Source organism: Excalfactoria chinensis, chromosome 8, assembly GCF_039878825.1.
Source record: "Excalfactoria chinensis isolate bCotChi1 chromosome 8, bCotChi1.hap2, whole genome shotgun sequence".
NCBI classification, from domain to species: Eukaryota; Metazoa; Chordata; class Aves; order Galliformes; family Phasianidae; genus Excalfactoria; species Excalfactoria chinensis.
Window position 1 is genome coordinate 14,670,487 of NC_092832.1, and position 13,822 is coordinate 14,684,308.

General features: G+C 54.6%; 2 protein-coding genes across 2 annotated transcripts; one reads left to right on the forward strand and one right to left on the reverse strand.

The window, feature by feature from the left end:
- The first annotated feature begins 1 nt into the window (after nt 1).
- PRDX6 (peroxiredoxin 6) lies at nt 2-5,432 on the forward strand. The gene is made up of 5 exons (XM_072343254.1): nt 2-204; nt 422-578; nt 3,057-3,203; nt 3,786-3,932; nt 4,748-5,432. The coding sequence occupies exons 1-5, from the start codon at nt 11-13 to the stop codon at nt 4,877-4,879; spliced, it is 777 nt and encodes a 258-aa protein (XP_072199355.1). The 5' UTR covers nt 2-10; the 3' UTR covers nt 4,880-5,432.
- A 1,308-nt stretch (nt 5,433-6,740) lies between these two features.
- Nucleotides 6,741-13,737, reverse strand: FAM78B (family with sequence similarity 78 member B). The gene is made up of 2 exons (XM_072343461.1): nt 13,354-13,737; nt 6,741-10,695 (listed from the first exon to the last, which is right to left on the reverse strand). The coding sequence occupies exons 1-2, from the start codon at nt 13,614-13,616 to the stop codon at nt 10,173-10,175; spliced, it is 786 nt and encodes a 261-aa protein (XP_072199562.1). The 5' UTR covers nt 13,617-13,737; the 3' UTR covers nt 6,741-10,172.
- Nucleotides 13,738-13,822: the final 85 nt, after the last annotated feature.

Consider the following 13,822-nt stretch of genomic DNA (forward strand, 5'->3'; position numbering starts at 1 on the left):
GGCCTCGCGCATGCGCGGAGGCCACGCCCCCCCAGCCTCCCCCGAGCCGAGCGGAGCCGAACGGAGCCGATCAGGGCCGAGCGGGTGCGGAGCGGTTCCGCTGCTGCTCACCATGCCGGGCCTGCTGCTGGGCGACGAGGCGCCCAACTTCGAGGCGGACACCACGCAGGGCCGCATCCGCTTCCACGACTTCCTGGGCGACTCGTGAGCAGCACGGCGGGGGCGGGCGGCGGTGTCGGCGCGGGGGGCTCGGGGCGGGGCTACAGGGCTTCCTTTGCGGCGTGCTCGGAGCTCGGCCCCGAAACGGGACGGAAGGGTGGGGGGGGAAGAGCGGGCCGCTCTCGGCTGAAGCGAAACGATGAGCTCGAGCTTCGGAACCGCTAACCCTGTCCTCACGCCGTGCCCTGCCGTCCTCTTGCAGATGGGGCATCCTCTTCTCACACCCGCGGGACTTCACCCCCGTCTGCACCACGGAGCTGGGCCGGGCGGCCAAGCTGGCAGCCGAGTTCAGCAAACGCAACGTGAAGATGATCGCCCTTTCCATTGACAGCGTCCCCGACCACCTCGCCTGGAGCAAGGTAGGAGCGCGGGGCGGCACTGCGGGGAACGCAACTAAACCGGGTTGCCCGGGGCATCATCCGGCCTCACCTTGAAAGGCTGCGGGGATGGGACACCAACCCCATCATTAGGGCCACCACATCACTCGTGTCCAGGCAGGGGAAAGTACACAAAGAACAAGCAGTGACACGTTGAATATAAAAGTACAAATAAGAGCATGTTAAATATGAAACGGTCATAGGGAAATAGAAGAAAGGTGGCACAGAAATAGCTTGTTTAACGAACCAGAAAAGCTGCTAATGGAAAACTTGAAAGGCAGTGTCAACAGTGGTGTGCTGCCAGGTAGCATGACTCCACATATTAGGGGTATAAAATGAGTACTGAGACTTAGTGGCCAGAGTACAGGAATCCGAGTGAGTTATCTGCTTCTTTCTCTACTCTTAAAAGTGGGAATGTTCTGTCATGTTTTCCAGCAGACAGATGTATGCAAATAAGAAGCAATAAAGGTGAGAAATTTCCACATTCAAACACTACTTTATGTCTGAATGGCTTTAGAAATTGCCTGATTGCTTAAATCGACCTTTGTGCCTGAGTGGTGCGCAGCTGATGTCCCACCAGGTCTCAGAAGGGACAGGGAAAAACAGCATCTGAATCCCACACCAGTTACTGAGACCTTTGTGCTGGTCAGACTGGCTGAAACCACTAAATAACCACGCTAAATAATTGAGCTCACTTGGATATCTGGGAAAAAGGTGAATAGTGAGCTGGTTTGGTAATGCTACAGAATTATTTAGCGTTACCTCAGGTAAAAGAAGTTGCAGAGAAGTTGCAAAACAGCCTCACGATGCTGCCACCGAGACGCAGAACTTGGAAAAGCCCGAGGGCAACATTCCAAGCTTCAGCTAACGTGCTGCCAGGCTGGGAGAGGCCTCAGAGACTGTGGTTTGGAAATGTCTGCTCAGCACCTGTTGAAAGAAAAAGTTTGAAAGTTCTCTGGAGCAAAAGATCAAATGAATGAGGATAAATCCGTAGCAGTAGGAAGGCAGCTGTTCAGATCTGATGAGGTAACCCAGAGGTTCTGCCCACCCGTGGAGCTTGAGCAGAGATGCCATCCTTTGGTGGCAGGTGCCTCCGAGCAAAAGTAGTCTGCATTAAATGCTAGACTAAGATCTAGAGACTGCAGTTTCCTTCACTAGACTTTAGAAATCCCAGGAATGAACAAAACTGGGCAGTTAAACCTCTCCATGCAACATTTCTCTACCTTCCTATACTTTCTCTGTGGATGAAGCTTCTTTCATCTGGAGTACTGCCCAGGGGGATGCAAACGAGGAGGGAAGGCTGAATTTTGCATGAAACAAGAAAGAAGCCTCTGCTTTCTTTGCTGCCAAATCTCACTGGGCGGATAGGGCCTGGAAAGTCGATAAACCAGGCTGCTCAGCTCAACTGACAGCAAAGAGCAGTGCTGTAAAACAGGGTAGCCATAGCTGTCACACCTCTTTGCCCAACTCTGCTTTCCCTGACAAAGATGTCACTGCTCTTCTTAGTCACGCCTCTCCCAGACCCAGGGGCTTGCTTCTCTCATAACAAGCCTGTACCTCAGCCAGCGATCAATCCTGCTCTGCTGTCCCCCAGGTCTGTGTGCTGCTTCTTCAAGACCTGGTTGAATGCATGAGTCCCTTAAGCAGGACTAACCATGGCATCTGCCCCCACAGCAGCAGGTCTGTGGCACGCAGAGAGATGGTCATCTCCTGAGAAGCCAGTGGTTGCTGCAAGGTTGTCTGGCTTGTGCTGAGCACATCAGAGGTTTCAGCATTCTCCTAGATCACTGATGAGTTAGGTGAATAAATCACTCTAGTGATGTCTGCTTTCAGCTTGGACTCTGGAAAGTTTACAGGGAAGTGAGTAAGACTTATGTGTCTTATTGCAAAATAGGGTGGGGTGTATAAAGCTTTTTGTACAGTGATTAGCTGCGTCATGATATTATGTGTGTTTTAGAGTGAATTACAAGCCATAGGATTTGGATGTTGCTTTTCAGCAACCTGCATCTGTTAGTCACTACTCTGGAGAGAAGGTGCATGTTTGTCTGGGTCTGACTTTCCTCGACAGCCTCCTACAGTTCCCTGGGATGTTCAGATGGGCTGGTCTCTTGGCTTGGCTTTCCTTTCCTGCTCTGCTTTGACAAGGCAGTTCTGCAGGAGAAAGGAAACAGTTCCTTCCCAAAGCAGGCCTGCACACAACCCAACAGAGGTGAACAGCCCCTTTGTGCAGTTCACTGCTGACTCACCGGCCTGATGAGAAAGCAACCAGAAACACTGCAAGTGAAACGTACTGCCACCTGTGTTGCCATCAGTGGAGGCATGTTTGTGTGGGCCCTCCACAGCAGCCTGCTACGAACACACAAGGTCTGCCTGCCTGGCAGACCCAGGTCAGACCACCTCCAACCCACGGTGGTGCCTCTGACAGGGAGCACAAGCATTCCAATGGTTTTGTCTCTACAGGACATCAATGCATACAATGGAGATCAACCTGTGGAGAAGCTCCCCTTCCCCATCATTGCTGATAAGAACCGAGAGCTCGCCGTCAAGCTGGGCATGCTGGACCCAGATGAGCGGGACAAGGACGGCATGCCCCTGACTGCTCGTGTGGTGAGCTGGCTTTAGAGCACTGTTGCCTGGCAAGCTGCTCAGCAGCAGGCATCACCTGCCACCCTGCCCTGTGTCCCTGGGAGGAGCAGCTTACCTGCATGAATAGGACCATCTTGGGAGTTATGTTGACTCGCCTGGGCTAGATCCATGGGTAGCGGAGCAAGGAGAGGCTGGCACAGCCCTGGCCTGCTGGCATAGCTCCATCTTGCTGTTGGCACCAGTTCATCCTTGTGCCTTTCCAAGCAGAGCGGGAACATAAAGTCCTTGATCCGCTGGGCTTTTCCTCTCCCCTCCTGTGCTTGTGTTAGAAGGATGCAAGCCAGGACGAGGAAACTTCAAGTAGCAGAATGAGATGGTATTAGAAACAGGAGTTCCTACAGCAAACACTGTGTTCCATGTGTCTGGTAATCAGTTTTTGCTCTAGGAGATACCTACCACGGCATCTTTGCTGCCCCAAGCACCTGCAGTCAAGCAGGGCATCTCTCATGACCAGGAGGAGTGGGAGGGCTGAGCAAATCCAGCAGGGCAGTGGAACAAACACCTTCTGCTTGGCCCCTGATGCCCCTGTCTCCCTGTGCTCAGGTGTTCATATTCGGCCCTGATAAGAAGCTGAAACTCTCCATCCTGTACCCAGCCACCACTGGGAGAAATTTTGATGAGATCCTGAGAGTGGTGGACTCCCTGCAGCTGACAGCATACAAGAAGGTTGCTACCCCTGTGGACTGGAAGGTGAGAAGGAAAGCAGAGCTTGTGTGCAGGGGAGGTAGAGGTGCACTGAAACATCTACCTGCTTCCCTTGGGAGTGACCGAGGGGTGGGGGGTGCTACTGCAGTACAGTGATATGAATTGGATGCTAAAACTAGATCCCTGAGGGCGTTGCCGTGTGGTATCACAGAGATCTCCCTTCGTTCCCTTCAGTTTTAGGTACCTGCAGATATAGGGCCTGGCCCTTCTGGCTATCAGCATGTGAGCTCTGGGCCAAGGCGGGTCTTGCCCTTGAAGGGCAAGATAAGGAAGAGCAATTCCAGTGTCAGCTGCCAGGCCAAGGTCCACTCACAGCCAGAAAAATAGCTGGCATGAGCACCCCTCCCTAGATAGCTTGCTGCTCAGCTCCCTTTGAGCAAAGAATGGCTGGAATGGGCAGAGCCCTCCCTGCATTCTAGCCTCATGAAAAACTACCAGATAAAGTTCCTTAGTTGCTGCCATCCCTATGCAGCAGCATTGTTTCAAATTCCCAAGAATAGTTTAAGCAACCAAGCTGAAGCAGGAATAAGCAGTGCAGCCTGCCTGCTTGAGCTAGCCAGCATTTCCCTTGGACCCCCAGAACTGCTCAGCTCTTGGATCTATACTGCTGGCTTTGGTAGCTGTCACCAAACAAGCCTGCCTGTCTGTAGCCAGGGGGGACACTCCTGCTGTGACAGGTGTCCCAGACCTGGGCTTTGGGATGGAGGAACAAAGCGTGCACACTGCTGCAGTGCAGAGATCCTATGCTGTGCAGCCCACCAGCATCCCTGCTGCTCTCACAGTTCCCATTTGTTCCTTAGTGTGGTGACAGCGTCATGGTCGTGCCCACCTTACCTGATGAAGAAGCCAAGAAGCTTTTCCCCAAAGGAGTCTTCACGAAGGATCTCCCATCAGGCAAGAAGTACCTGCGTTACACCCCACAGCCTGAGTGAGTGCTTCCGCCCACCCATGGTGCTGAGGGCAGTGGGAGCCTGCCTGTGCCTGGATCCTGCCTCCCCAGCCCTGTGATCAGCAGCATCCTACTGTGACTCTCACTGACAGTGCATCCTGATACTAAGCCAATCCTCCACACCCCTTTTGTCCCCCCCACTCTCTCAAACTAAAACCCTGGGTGTTTTCTTGCCTTGAATCGGCCCTACAAGGAAAAGGTTAGCAAGCTGGTGGGTGCTCCAGGGCTCACACTGCGGGCATTTCTCCTGATTGGCACCAGCTTTTCCTGGCAGCAAAGTGAGAAGCGTGGTATCAGCAGACAGGTCACAAGGGGTGTCCTGCTGGGCCCATGCCTCCCATCAGGTAGCTCCAGACTGCTTCATGCCTTTAGGAGCGGTGGTCACTAACTCCTTAACACCTTCATTTGTTCCCTTGTGTAGGGGAGGAGCTGCAGAGCAAAATCTCTCACTTACTGCTTTCTCTTACTGAAAGTTGACTGTTTTCAGCTTTTGTGGGAGAGGGAATAAAGCAAATAAACTGGTCTTCAGTACTACATGTGGTGTCCCTTGTCTGCCTCTGCTGGGTGTTCAGCCACATAGCACTGCTGCTTTGTCCATAGCACCCTGACTGCTTGACTTTGCTAGCTGGGGCGTGCACCTACACTCCTAGCTGTTGGCAGTGCACAGACTGCTGCATAAAGCACTCTGGAAAGCACTTTGCACAAAGGCAGCAGGTACCAGGGCAGCAGTGCTGTCCCTGCTTTGCCAAGGAGCCTCAGTGGGGAAAAAGAGGGAGATGTCTGCATACAGGGGAGGTCAGATTGGATTCAGAGGTAGCTACCCTGCTCCCTGTGGCACAGGACAACCCCTGCCAACCTCCTGCGCTCCCACACCTCAGGGTTTCTCACTTCAGCCAGGCACTTACCTCTAAATCCTTGGGGCTGTAAAGTCAGAAGGGCTGCGATTTGTTTTCCAGGCACATTCTGCTGCTCCACCACACAGCCCCGCTGCCCAGGGGATGCTTCATGCAGGCCCAAACTTGTCAAGCGATGAACAATGTTTAGTATAATGCTAGGAAAGGAACCCACTTGCTGAATAGCATACAGGCTGCCTGCCCGCCTGCATCTCTCAGCGCCCAGCACAGTCAGCAACACTTGGAACCAGCTACAATGAAGGAAGCTGGCTGGCACAGGGCACAATCATCCTGCAGAGCCAGTGAGGACTTGCAGTGCACTGCCACAGCCCTGTGCAATGCAGTGAGACACCCTCCAGCATCCTGCAGGGATGCAGCACAGATATCCCCCAACACCGCTCCAAGCCCTCAGCTCTTCCCAGCACCCAATGCAGGCCAGGCCAACCCAGAGGACATCCCTCCCCAGACGTGGCTGTCTTTCAGGCTGAAAACTCTTTTCATTAAGACATAATAGCTGTCAGGAACTACTGGTGACTATTGGTATTCTTTCCAAACGTTTCAATTGCTCCTTTTCCCCAGCTCCCGGTTGTGGAACTTTTAAGCAAACCGATTTTGTTATAAAAAAAACTCTCCACTATCCCCATTTATTATTTGTACTGTGGAAAAATCCCGCCACCCGATCGCTGCGTTCAATCTTACTCTCCATCTCTCACTGCAGGAACTGGGAGTGGGATTGCAGTTCATCAGCCTTACAAAGTCAGACAGATTCCCAAGTTCCCCACCGGCTGCGATTGCTCCCATTTCCATGCAGTCCTCTGGCACACAGCCCTCACACTGACCTGATTGCCCCAGGGAGAAAGGGCAGCCTGCACCCCTCCACCCCTCGGGAACATTCCGGCCTGCCTGCCTAACAAAGCCAGACTTAAGCAGACACAAGATTTGTTTCCAGTACAGATTGAATGTTCTTTTAATCCCAGAGAAGTGAAACGCAACACGTGTTGGAGTTTGCAATAACATCCAAAGACAGAAGTCCAAGCCCCCTACTCCGTAAAGTCATTTGTTGTTTAAGGCACTCTGCAAAACCAGCTTTCATCTTCTCTTCCTTCCGATTTTCCCCACACAACAGCAGAATACCTGATTTTCCTCCATCGTGACACCCACACGTCCTCCTTGCTCTTATCACCATCTCCAGAAATTGGCAACATCAAATACAGCATGAGCCAAACAGAAAAACACCGGGAGGCCGGGCCAATAAATACAGACAGGTATGGGAGGGAGCGCAGCGCCTGAGGGGGACGAGGGGGCTTTGAGGTCCTGCAGGAAGGGATGTCCTCCTTGCAGGCATTGATGTGATTCCTCTTCCCCAGTTCTCCATCCCTCCCAAAAGGGGATAGGATGGGAGCAGGTGCCCATGAGCATCAACCCCCCCCCCACCACTGGCACTCCCAAAATGCACAGGGGAGATCCAGCCACCCCTGCCACGCAGCAGAAATGACCCCCCCTCCTCCCCCCCGAGTTCCAGCTGTCAATAAATACAAATAAATAACTTAAATACATCTTAAATAAATAAATAGGAAATAAATAAGAAATAAATAAGTGAGCCGAGCAACGCGAGCAAGCAGCCGCGTCCGTATGGGTGCCGAGGACAGGGGTGGCACTTGTGGCACCCACTCCGGCTTCACCCGCCCGCCCTGCAGGCGTTTCCCGGCACCCACAGCAACGCTCTGAACCCAGAGAGATCGATGGGTGCTTCCCATAGTGCTGTGCCCAAGCAACGTGTGGGCACGGCCATGAAACCACCACAGGACGGAACAGAAGGGGCACCTCGGGGTGAGGGGGAAGCGCAGCCTGTCTGTCCCTCCCTGAGATAACGAGGTGCCGGCTACAAGCGGGGATGGGGATGGAGTGCTGGAGGGGCTGGCATCCCACGGGGTGCTTTTACAGCTGAGCTCAGGAGGCCAAGTGCTCCTCCCAGAGCCAGCACTGGGACTCCCAGTTGGGGCCCTCGGAAATAAGGGCAGCCAAGCTGTAAGCAACCCCTGCCTTGAACATGCAAGCAGATCCTTAGAGGGGCTGACTGCTCCCTACACCCTGAGGAGATGCAGCCTCTCTCTCTCCCCCTCTCTGTGCTTCAGTGCCACACAGCCCTTTGCTGCACCATTTCCTCAGGCTCAGCCGCCCTCCAGCCCCTGCAAAGGGGCTTCACAGGAGCTTTTGGGATCGTTTCTATCCTAGCAGGTCAACAATACACATCTTATTTCACACTGAAAGGTATGTTCCCCCCCTCTTTATCCTCCCCCAAATGTTGATGCAAAAATTGTATCCAAAGTTTCTAACAGCTTTTCCACACACGCTTTTGATAAACAAAACATCAGCAATGGCTAAAAACTGCCTTTGATCACGTGTCCATACAAAAACACTGGCTGAACCTCACAAAAACAAGGTGTTCAGTGCTCACCATTTCCTCGCAGGAAAACAAAGCAGACCAGAGCTCAAAAGCCTGCTCTCCCTTCCAGGCTTTTCTCACGGCAAGGACTCACCCAGCCCTCAGCTAACCCAAAGCTTCCCAAACCGAGAGTAATACATAGCATGGGGATTTCACAGGGATTTTTGGTCTATGACACCCAGGAGTCCCTTTGCTCATGGGGAGCAGCTCCCGGATGCCAGGGGTGTGCGTCTCACTATGGAAAAGCACGAGCTGCACCTGAAGCTTTGCAGTGCGTACTTCAGAGAGCAGTGCTGTGGGAAGGCTCTGCCCCGAGGTGCGTGCACACCGAGAAGAAAGGCTCCTCTGCAGCAGGGGGAGCAGGTTTTGCATCATGGGGGAAGCAAAGAAGCCCTGAGCTGGGCTGTCTGACTCCCAGGTTCGAGTGCTCCTGATGCTGCAAGAAAGGCTTTGCACAAGAGTAGCCAGTGAAATGCTTCCCGGGCTCTCCCAGCAGCAGGGGGGGATGCAAGAAGCTCCGAGCAGGACTAGCTCACATCCCCACAGCAGCAAAAACCTTCATGGCACAAAGGCAGGGATACAAGCTGGAGATATGGCAGCAGGAAACAGAGCAGGGAAAGCAGCAAAAGCCATATTCATCTGCCCAGGACCCTGCGGTAACACAGGGCACCTGAAGCTGCCGCTGGGTGGGGACAGAGCCACTGTGGCTTCTGCCTCTGCCATATCCAGGAAGGTGCAACCACCAGGGCTCAGCTGAAAGAAGGGAAATGTTGCTCCCCTGCTACAAGAAGCAGGGAATTGTACATTGCAGCCCACAGCGCCAGCACCTCCCCACAGACCAGAAAGATGCCAGCAATCCAGGCAGCGAGGAAAGGGCACAGGGCAGAGAAAAAGGCAACCTGCCAGACACCTGCAACAGCACGAGCATCCTGCACAAGCACTCACGCTGCACTGCTCCATGGGGGGCTGAGGATCAAACTTCCCACACCAGCAGGCATTTGGGTGGAAAATGAACAAGCACACAACCTCTTGCTATGCACTCGTGTCTGCAGTGGAAGCATCCAAATCCTGGAGTACCTCCAAGCTTTTCTGGATACCACGCAAACACCATCAGTAGCTGCCTGCTCATCTTCGCCTGTGTGAAAAGGCATCACTTGTGATTTCTCTTCTGGTTGAGAATAATTCTTGCTCCAGCAAAAGACATGGCTGGCGGGGATGGGGAGGGAAAGGAACTGCAAAGATTTAGTGCACTATAAAACTAAAGGATATCTAACCTGCCCTCAGGTCTCACTCCTAGACAGGAATGAGCTATGTCATCTCCTACATTCACAACCACTCTAAACACACCGAGACGCATGCATAATGTCCCGCTTCCAGTCAGCTGCAGAAAGGCCCTCTCGAGCAGAGATAACTGCTGGCACTGGGTTCTGGCTGGGCACCAGCTCCCGCACTGCTCCCAGGCTCTTCCAAGTCCCAGACAGCATGGCAACGTGCTGATTATCGATCTGAAATGCATAGGTAGAGACATGGAGGGGAAGGGTGACTGCACAACCCCCCTCTCTGGCAGGCATGGGCTCCTCTACTACAGCTAATGGGGTGGAAAGCAGCATTTGCCACAGGCACGGTTTGCTCCTGCTCCTGCTCCTCACACTTCCTTGCAAGGAGGCAGGAGATGGTTAGATAAGACAGACTTTTTTCCAGCCACAAGCCCTAGAAGCACTTAAATCCACTTCCTGGGAAATCCACCAGCTCGACAACCCCTCTCCACAGCTGGGTCAAGCTCACGCTCACTTTCCAGCTGAGGAATTTCCAGACGCAGCTACAAAGGCAGGCGAACCCAAGAGGTCTGCTTTGGCTCAGGAATCCCACTCATTTGCACCACACCAACAGCACCAAGGTCCCCACGTGCACACACCAGTGCGTGCCCCGGTGCTGTGCTACTTGGGAGGTATAACAACTATAGGCTGGCCTCGCTTAGGTCTCCACATGAGGACTTGGGCATCGTTGGCATTGGGTTTCACTAGTGCATTTGGTGGGATTGGCTCCATCCTGCTCAAGATCCGGGGCTGCTCCTGCTGAGTCCTTCCCACCAGTCGAGCACGCTGCCCTAGGAGCTGCATGGGATCAACCTCAATGTCCACTCGCATCCGCCACTTTATAGTCTGCAAGATGATCTTTTCCTTGGTAGTGGTGTTCATAGCCACCAGCCATGTGGTAAAGCTCTGGTCCCTTTTAATCCTGGTCAGCAACGGCACGTTACTGTTGCTTACAGGGACAGCCCATGTCACGCTGGGGTAGAAATTGTCATTCATGCTCACCGAGAACCTGGAGATCTTGTTCGTGGGCCCAACCAGGGTCACAGTTTCTGTGGTGTTTCCATACCAGGGGTAGCTCACTCCATCAGAATCACTGATGGCTTTTACTCTTCCTTCTCGCAAGTCAGGCAGCTCCCAGCTTGACCTGGTGAACAGAAACAGAAAGGGCACGTTACTGGGGAAACAGCAACAGCAGTGCCTGAGCAGTGCCTGCAATGGAAGGAACGTATCTGGCAAGTGCAGGGTAAAACACTTGCTTTAGAACAGGGTACAGATAAAAGGGCAAGAACTGTATCTGAAACTCCGCTGAAAAAGCCATTCCTCACAGAGCCACCAGCAGCTCCATACCAGCCAAAGCTGCTCACCAGTACCTGTCTCTGGCATCACCCACCAGGTCCTCCCTCTGGCAGCACTAAGTCAAGAGCAGAGCTTGGGAAACACCTTCCCACCTCCAGGAAGCCCCTGATGACCTCATTCAAGAACAAATTCAGCTTTAGCTCCTTCGCTGAGTCAGTCAAGGCCAGCAGATGCCTCTGCTCTGCCAGCACAACAGCATTCTAATTAACCTGCAATCTAACCAAGTGGGCCCATACTCATTTCTGAGCTACACTCAGGTCACTCTCTCCTTAATCTCATTAACGGAGAGAAAAAAATAACAGCCTTCCCTGCACGTCAGCTGCAGCACGGCCACAACCTACACCAAGCCTGAAGCAGCTCCCACCAGCCTACAGCTCAGCCTGCAATTCTTTTACACCCCTAAATATAGGCATTTGCTAAGACACAGGTGCAGTAATTAAATACCACAGTCATGCCTGCTGCTGGTGTGACGAAATCCCTGCTCTAATGTTGGAGTTGTGTGTGTGGGGTGGGGGGGAATTCCAGCCAAAATCTTGGCTGCAAACCACGTTAGCAACACCAGGCGGATGCAGCGATGGAGAAGATCACCACATGGTAATTATGAGCAGGGAGTGGGAACGGTGGGCACCCAGCTCACATGGATCTTTCCTGAAATCCTAAGAACAGGGGAAAAAAAAGGCAGATACACTTTGGATGCTGAATCCACACTTCCAGTTTAAAAACCATTGCCCCTCACAAGCGCAGACAGAGGTGGCTGTGCTAGGTTCTCTGTCTTGAGGCACATCGGGTTCACAGTATGTGAGTATCTGAGAAAAACTGGCTGTATCACTGCTGCAGATCAAAGAAAGGAGAACAAAACAGAAACCTTAAGACTCCTCAGGCATTGCACCGGTCGAAGCCTCCTGCTGAGCTTAGATGCACACAGATCTGGGCTCTGGAGCTGCCAACAAGCAGCAGGAGACATCTGGCTTCCTTCCTCCCCAGGATGTGATGATCTGCACTCCCTCTGACCCTCCTAGGCACCCCAGAGTTGCAGGCAACAACCCTGCCCGCTCTGAAAGCAAGGAGGATGGGGCCACCCCCAGCATCCCCTGCCTGAGCCCAGCCTCACACTAACTGCTCAGCCCTGCTCTGTGGCAGCAACTGGCTTGGGGAAATGCAAAAGGCAGATCATCTGTGGCTTCCAGGTCCCTCTGCCCTTGACGAAGGGTGGGAAGCCGGAGGAAGCTGATCCTGACACAACATCGCAGCCTCTGGCGCCCACAAGAAATCCCAAGCAAGGTTCTGCTCTAAGGAAGGGCAGCCAGGACAGGACAGGCAGGCTCAGCAGCTTGAGGCAAACCCGAGGCTGCTGCCAGCTGCTTCTGCTCCCCAACAGGATCGGGTCTAGGAGAGCTGCTCCAGCCCAGCGCTGCGGCAGCAGGGACAGCCCTGCAGGCGAGGGCAGGCAGCACCATCTCTCCCTGTCAGGAAGCCAGGGCAGCCCAGAGCTGCGTGAGATGCCACCTACTTCCATGCTGAGGATTGCCAGGGCAGCCTCCATCTGCTCCTTCCCTTGGAAACGCAAGCAGGTTGACTCCAGTAGTGACAGCACAGTGTCTTCCAGAATGGGGCTGAGGGGAGAAAGGGTGCTTTCCCAGAGCTGGAAAGTGATGGAGGGGAGCAGCTCCTGTGCCTGCACTCCTACACAGTGCATGGCTCACACCAGGGGCTGAAGGGACTGCACAGGCTGTGTGGAAGAGATATGGCAGACAGAACCCACAGCAGCACAACCGACTGCACTGCTCTGCGGTGCCCTCCGGAGCCACACACGTGGAGTCTGCAAGCAACATCATTCATGTAACCATACCGGGGCCTCTGTCACCTCTATCACAGAACTGCCCTAGTGCCTTCAATCCATCACAGATCCATGCCAGGGCCCTCGTTTCATCCCAAAACCATGCCAGGGCCCATCTGTTCACATACTGATATTGGGGTATCCATCTCCTCACAGAACCACACCAGGGCCTCTATTGTGCCATGGGCTCCAGCACCAACCCTAACTGCACCGGGGCATCCATCCTCTCATGTAACCATATAGGGCCTACATTTCTTCACACAAGTCTACCAGCTCCTCCCGTAACCACCCCAGGGCTTCTCAACGAACCACACAATGACCTCCATCGGTTCATATACCCACACTAAGACCTCCATCCCCTCAATGACCGTACCGCAGCCTGCATCCCGCCGTGTAACCGCACCGAGGGCTCCGTCCCTTCGTGGAGCTACACGGGAACCTCGAACCCTTCACACGGCCACTCCGGCACCTCCACCCGCTGGCACTCCCGGCTCAGGGCCGCCATTCCGTCCCGTAACCGGCCCATGACACCCGCTCCCCGCACGCACACCGTCCCTTGCCGCCCCTCAGGGCCGCAGCCCGCTCCCCCCGCCCGCTCCCGCTGCTCACACGCCGAGGTCGCTGTAGGTGTTGTAGAACTCCATGTGGTTGCAGGCCTGGATCCAGCCCACCACCCAGGTGTGGCGCCGGGCGATGGGCGGCATGAGGACGCGTGCCGAGGCGCGGAAGTACGGCGTGCGGTAGCGCAGCACCACCGGCGAGCTCTCCTCGATGGCGGTGGCCGCCGGCTCGATGGTGGCCGACACGTCGGACACCACGATGTGCTCCCGCCGCACCCGCGCCTTGCAGGCCACGCTCTGCAGGCAGCCCATGGCCGCCGCCCCGCCGCCTCCACCGCGCTCACCCTCCGCCGCGACGCGGGGGCCGGGGGGCGAACCGGCGTCCCCTCGCCGCCCGCCCCACCATCGCCGCCCGCGCACCGGCGCCCGCACCGGCGCCGGCAGGGCGAACGCGCCGCCGCTCCTCTTGCGGCCCTCGCCGGCCACCGTCTGCCGGCTAGGGGCGGGGCGGGGCGGGG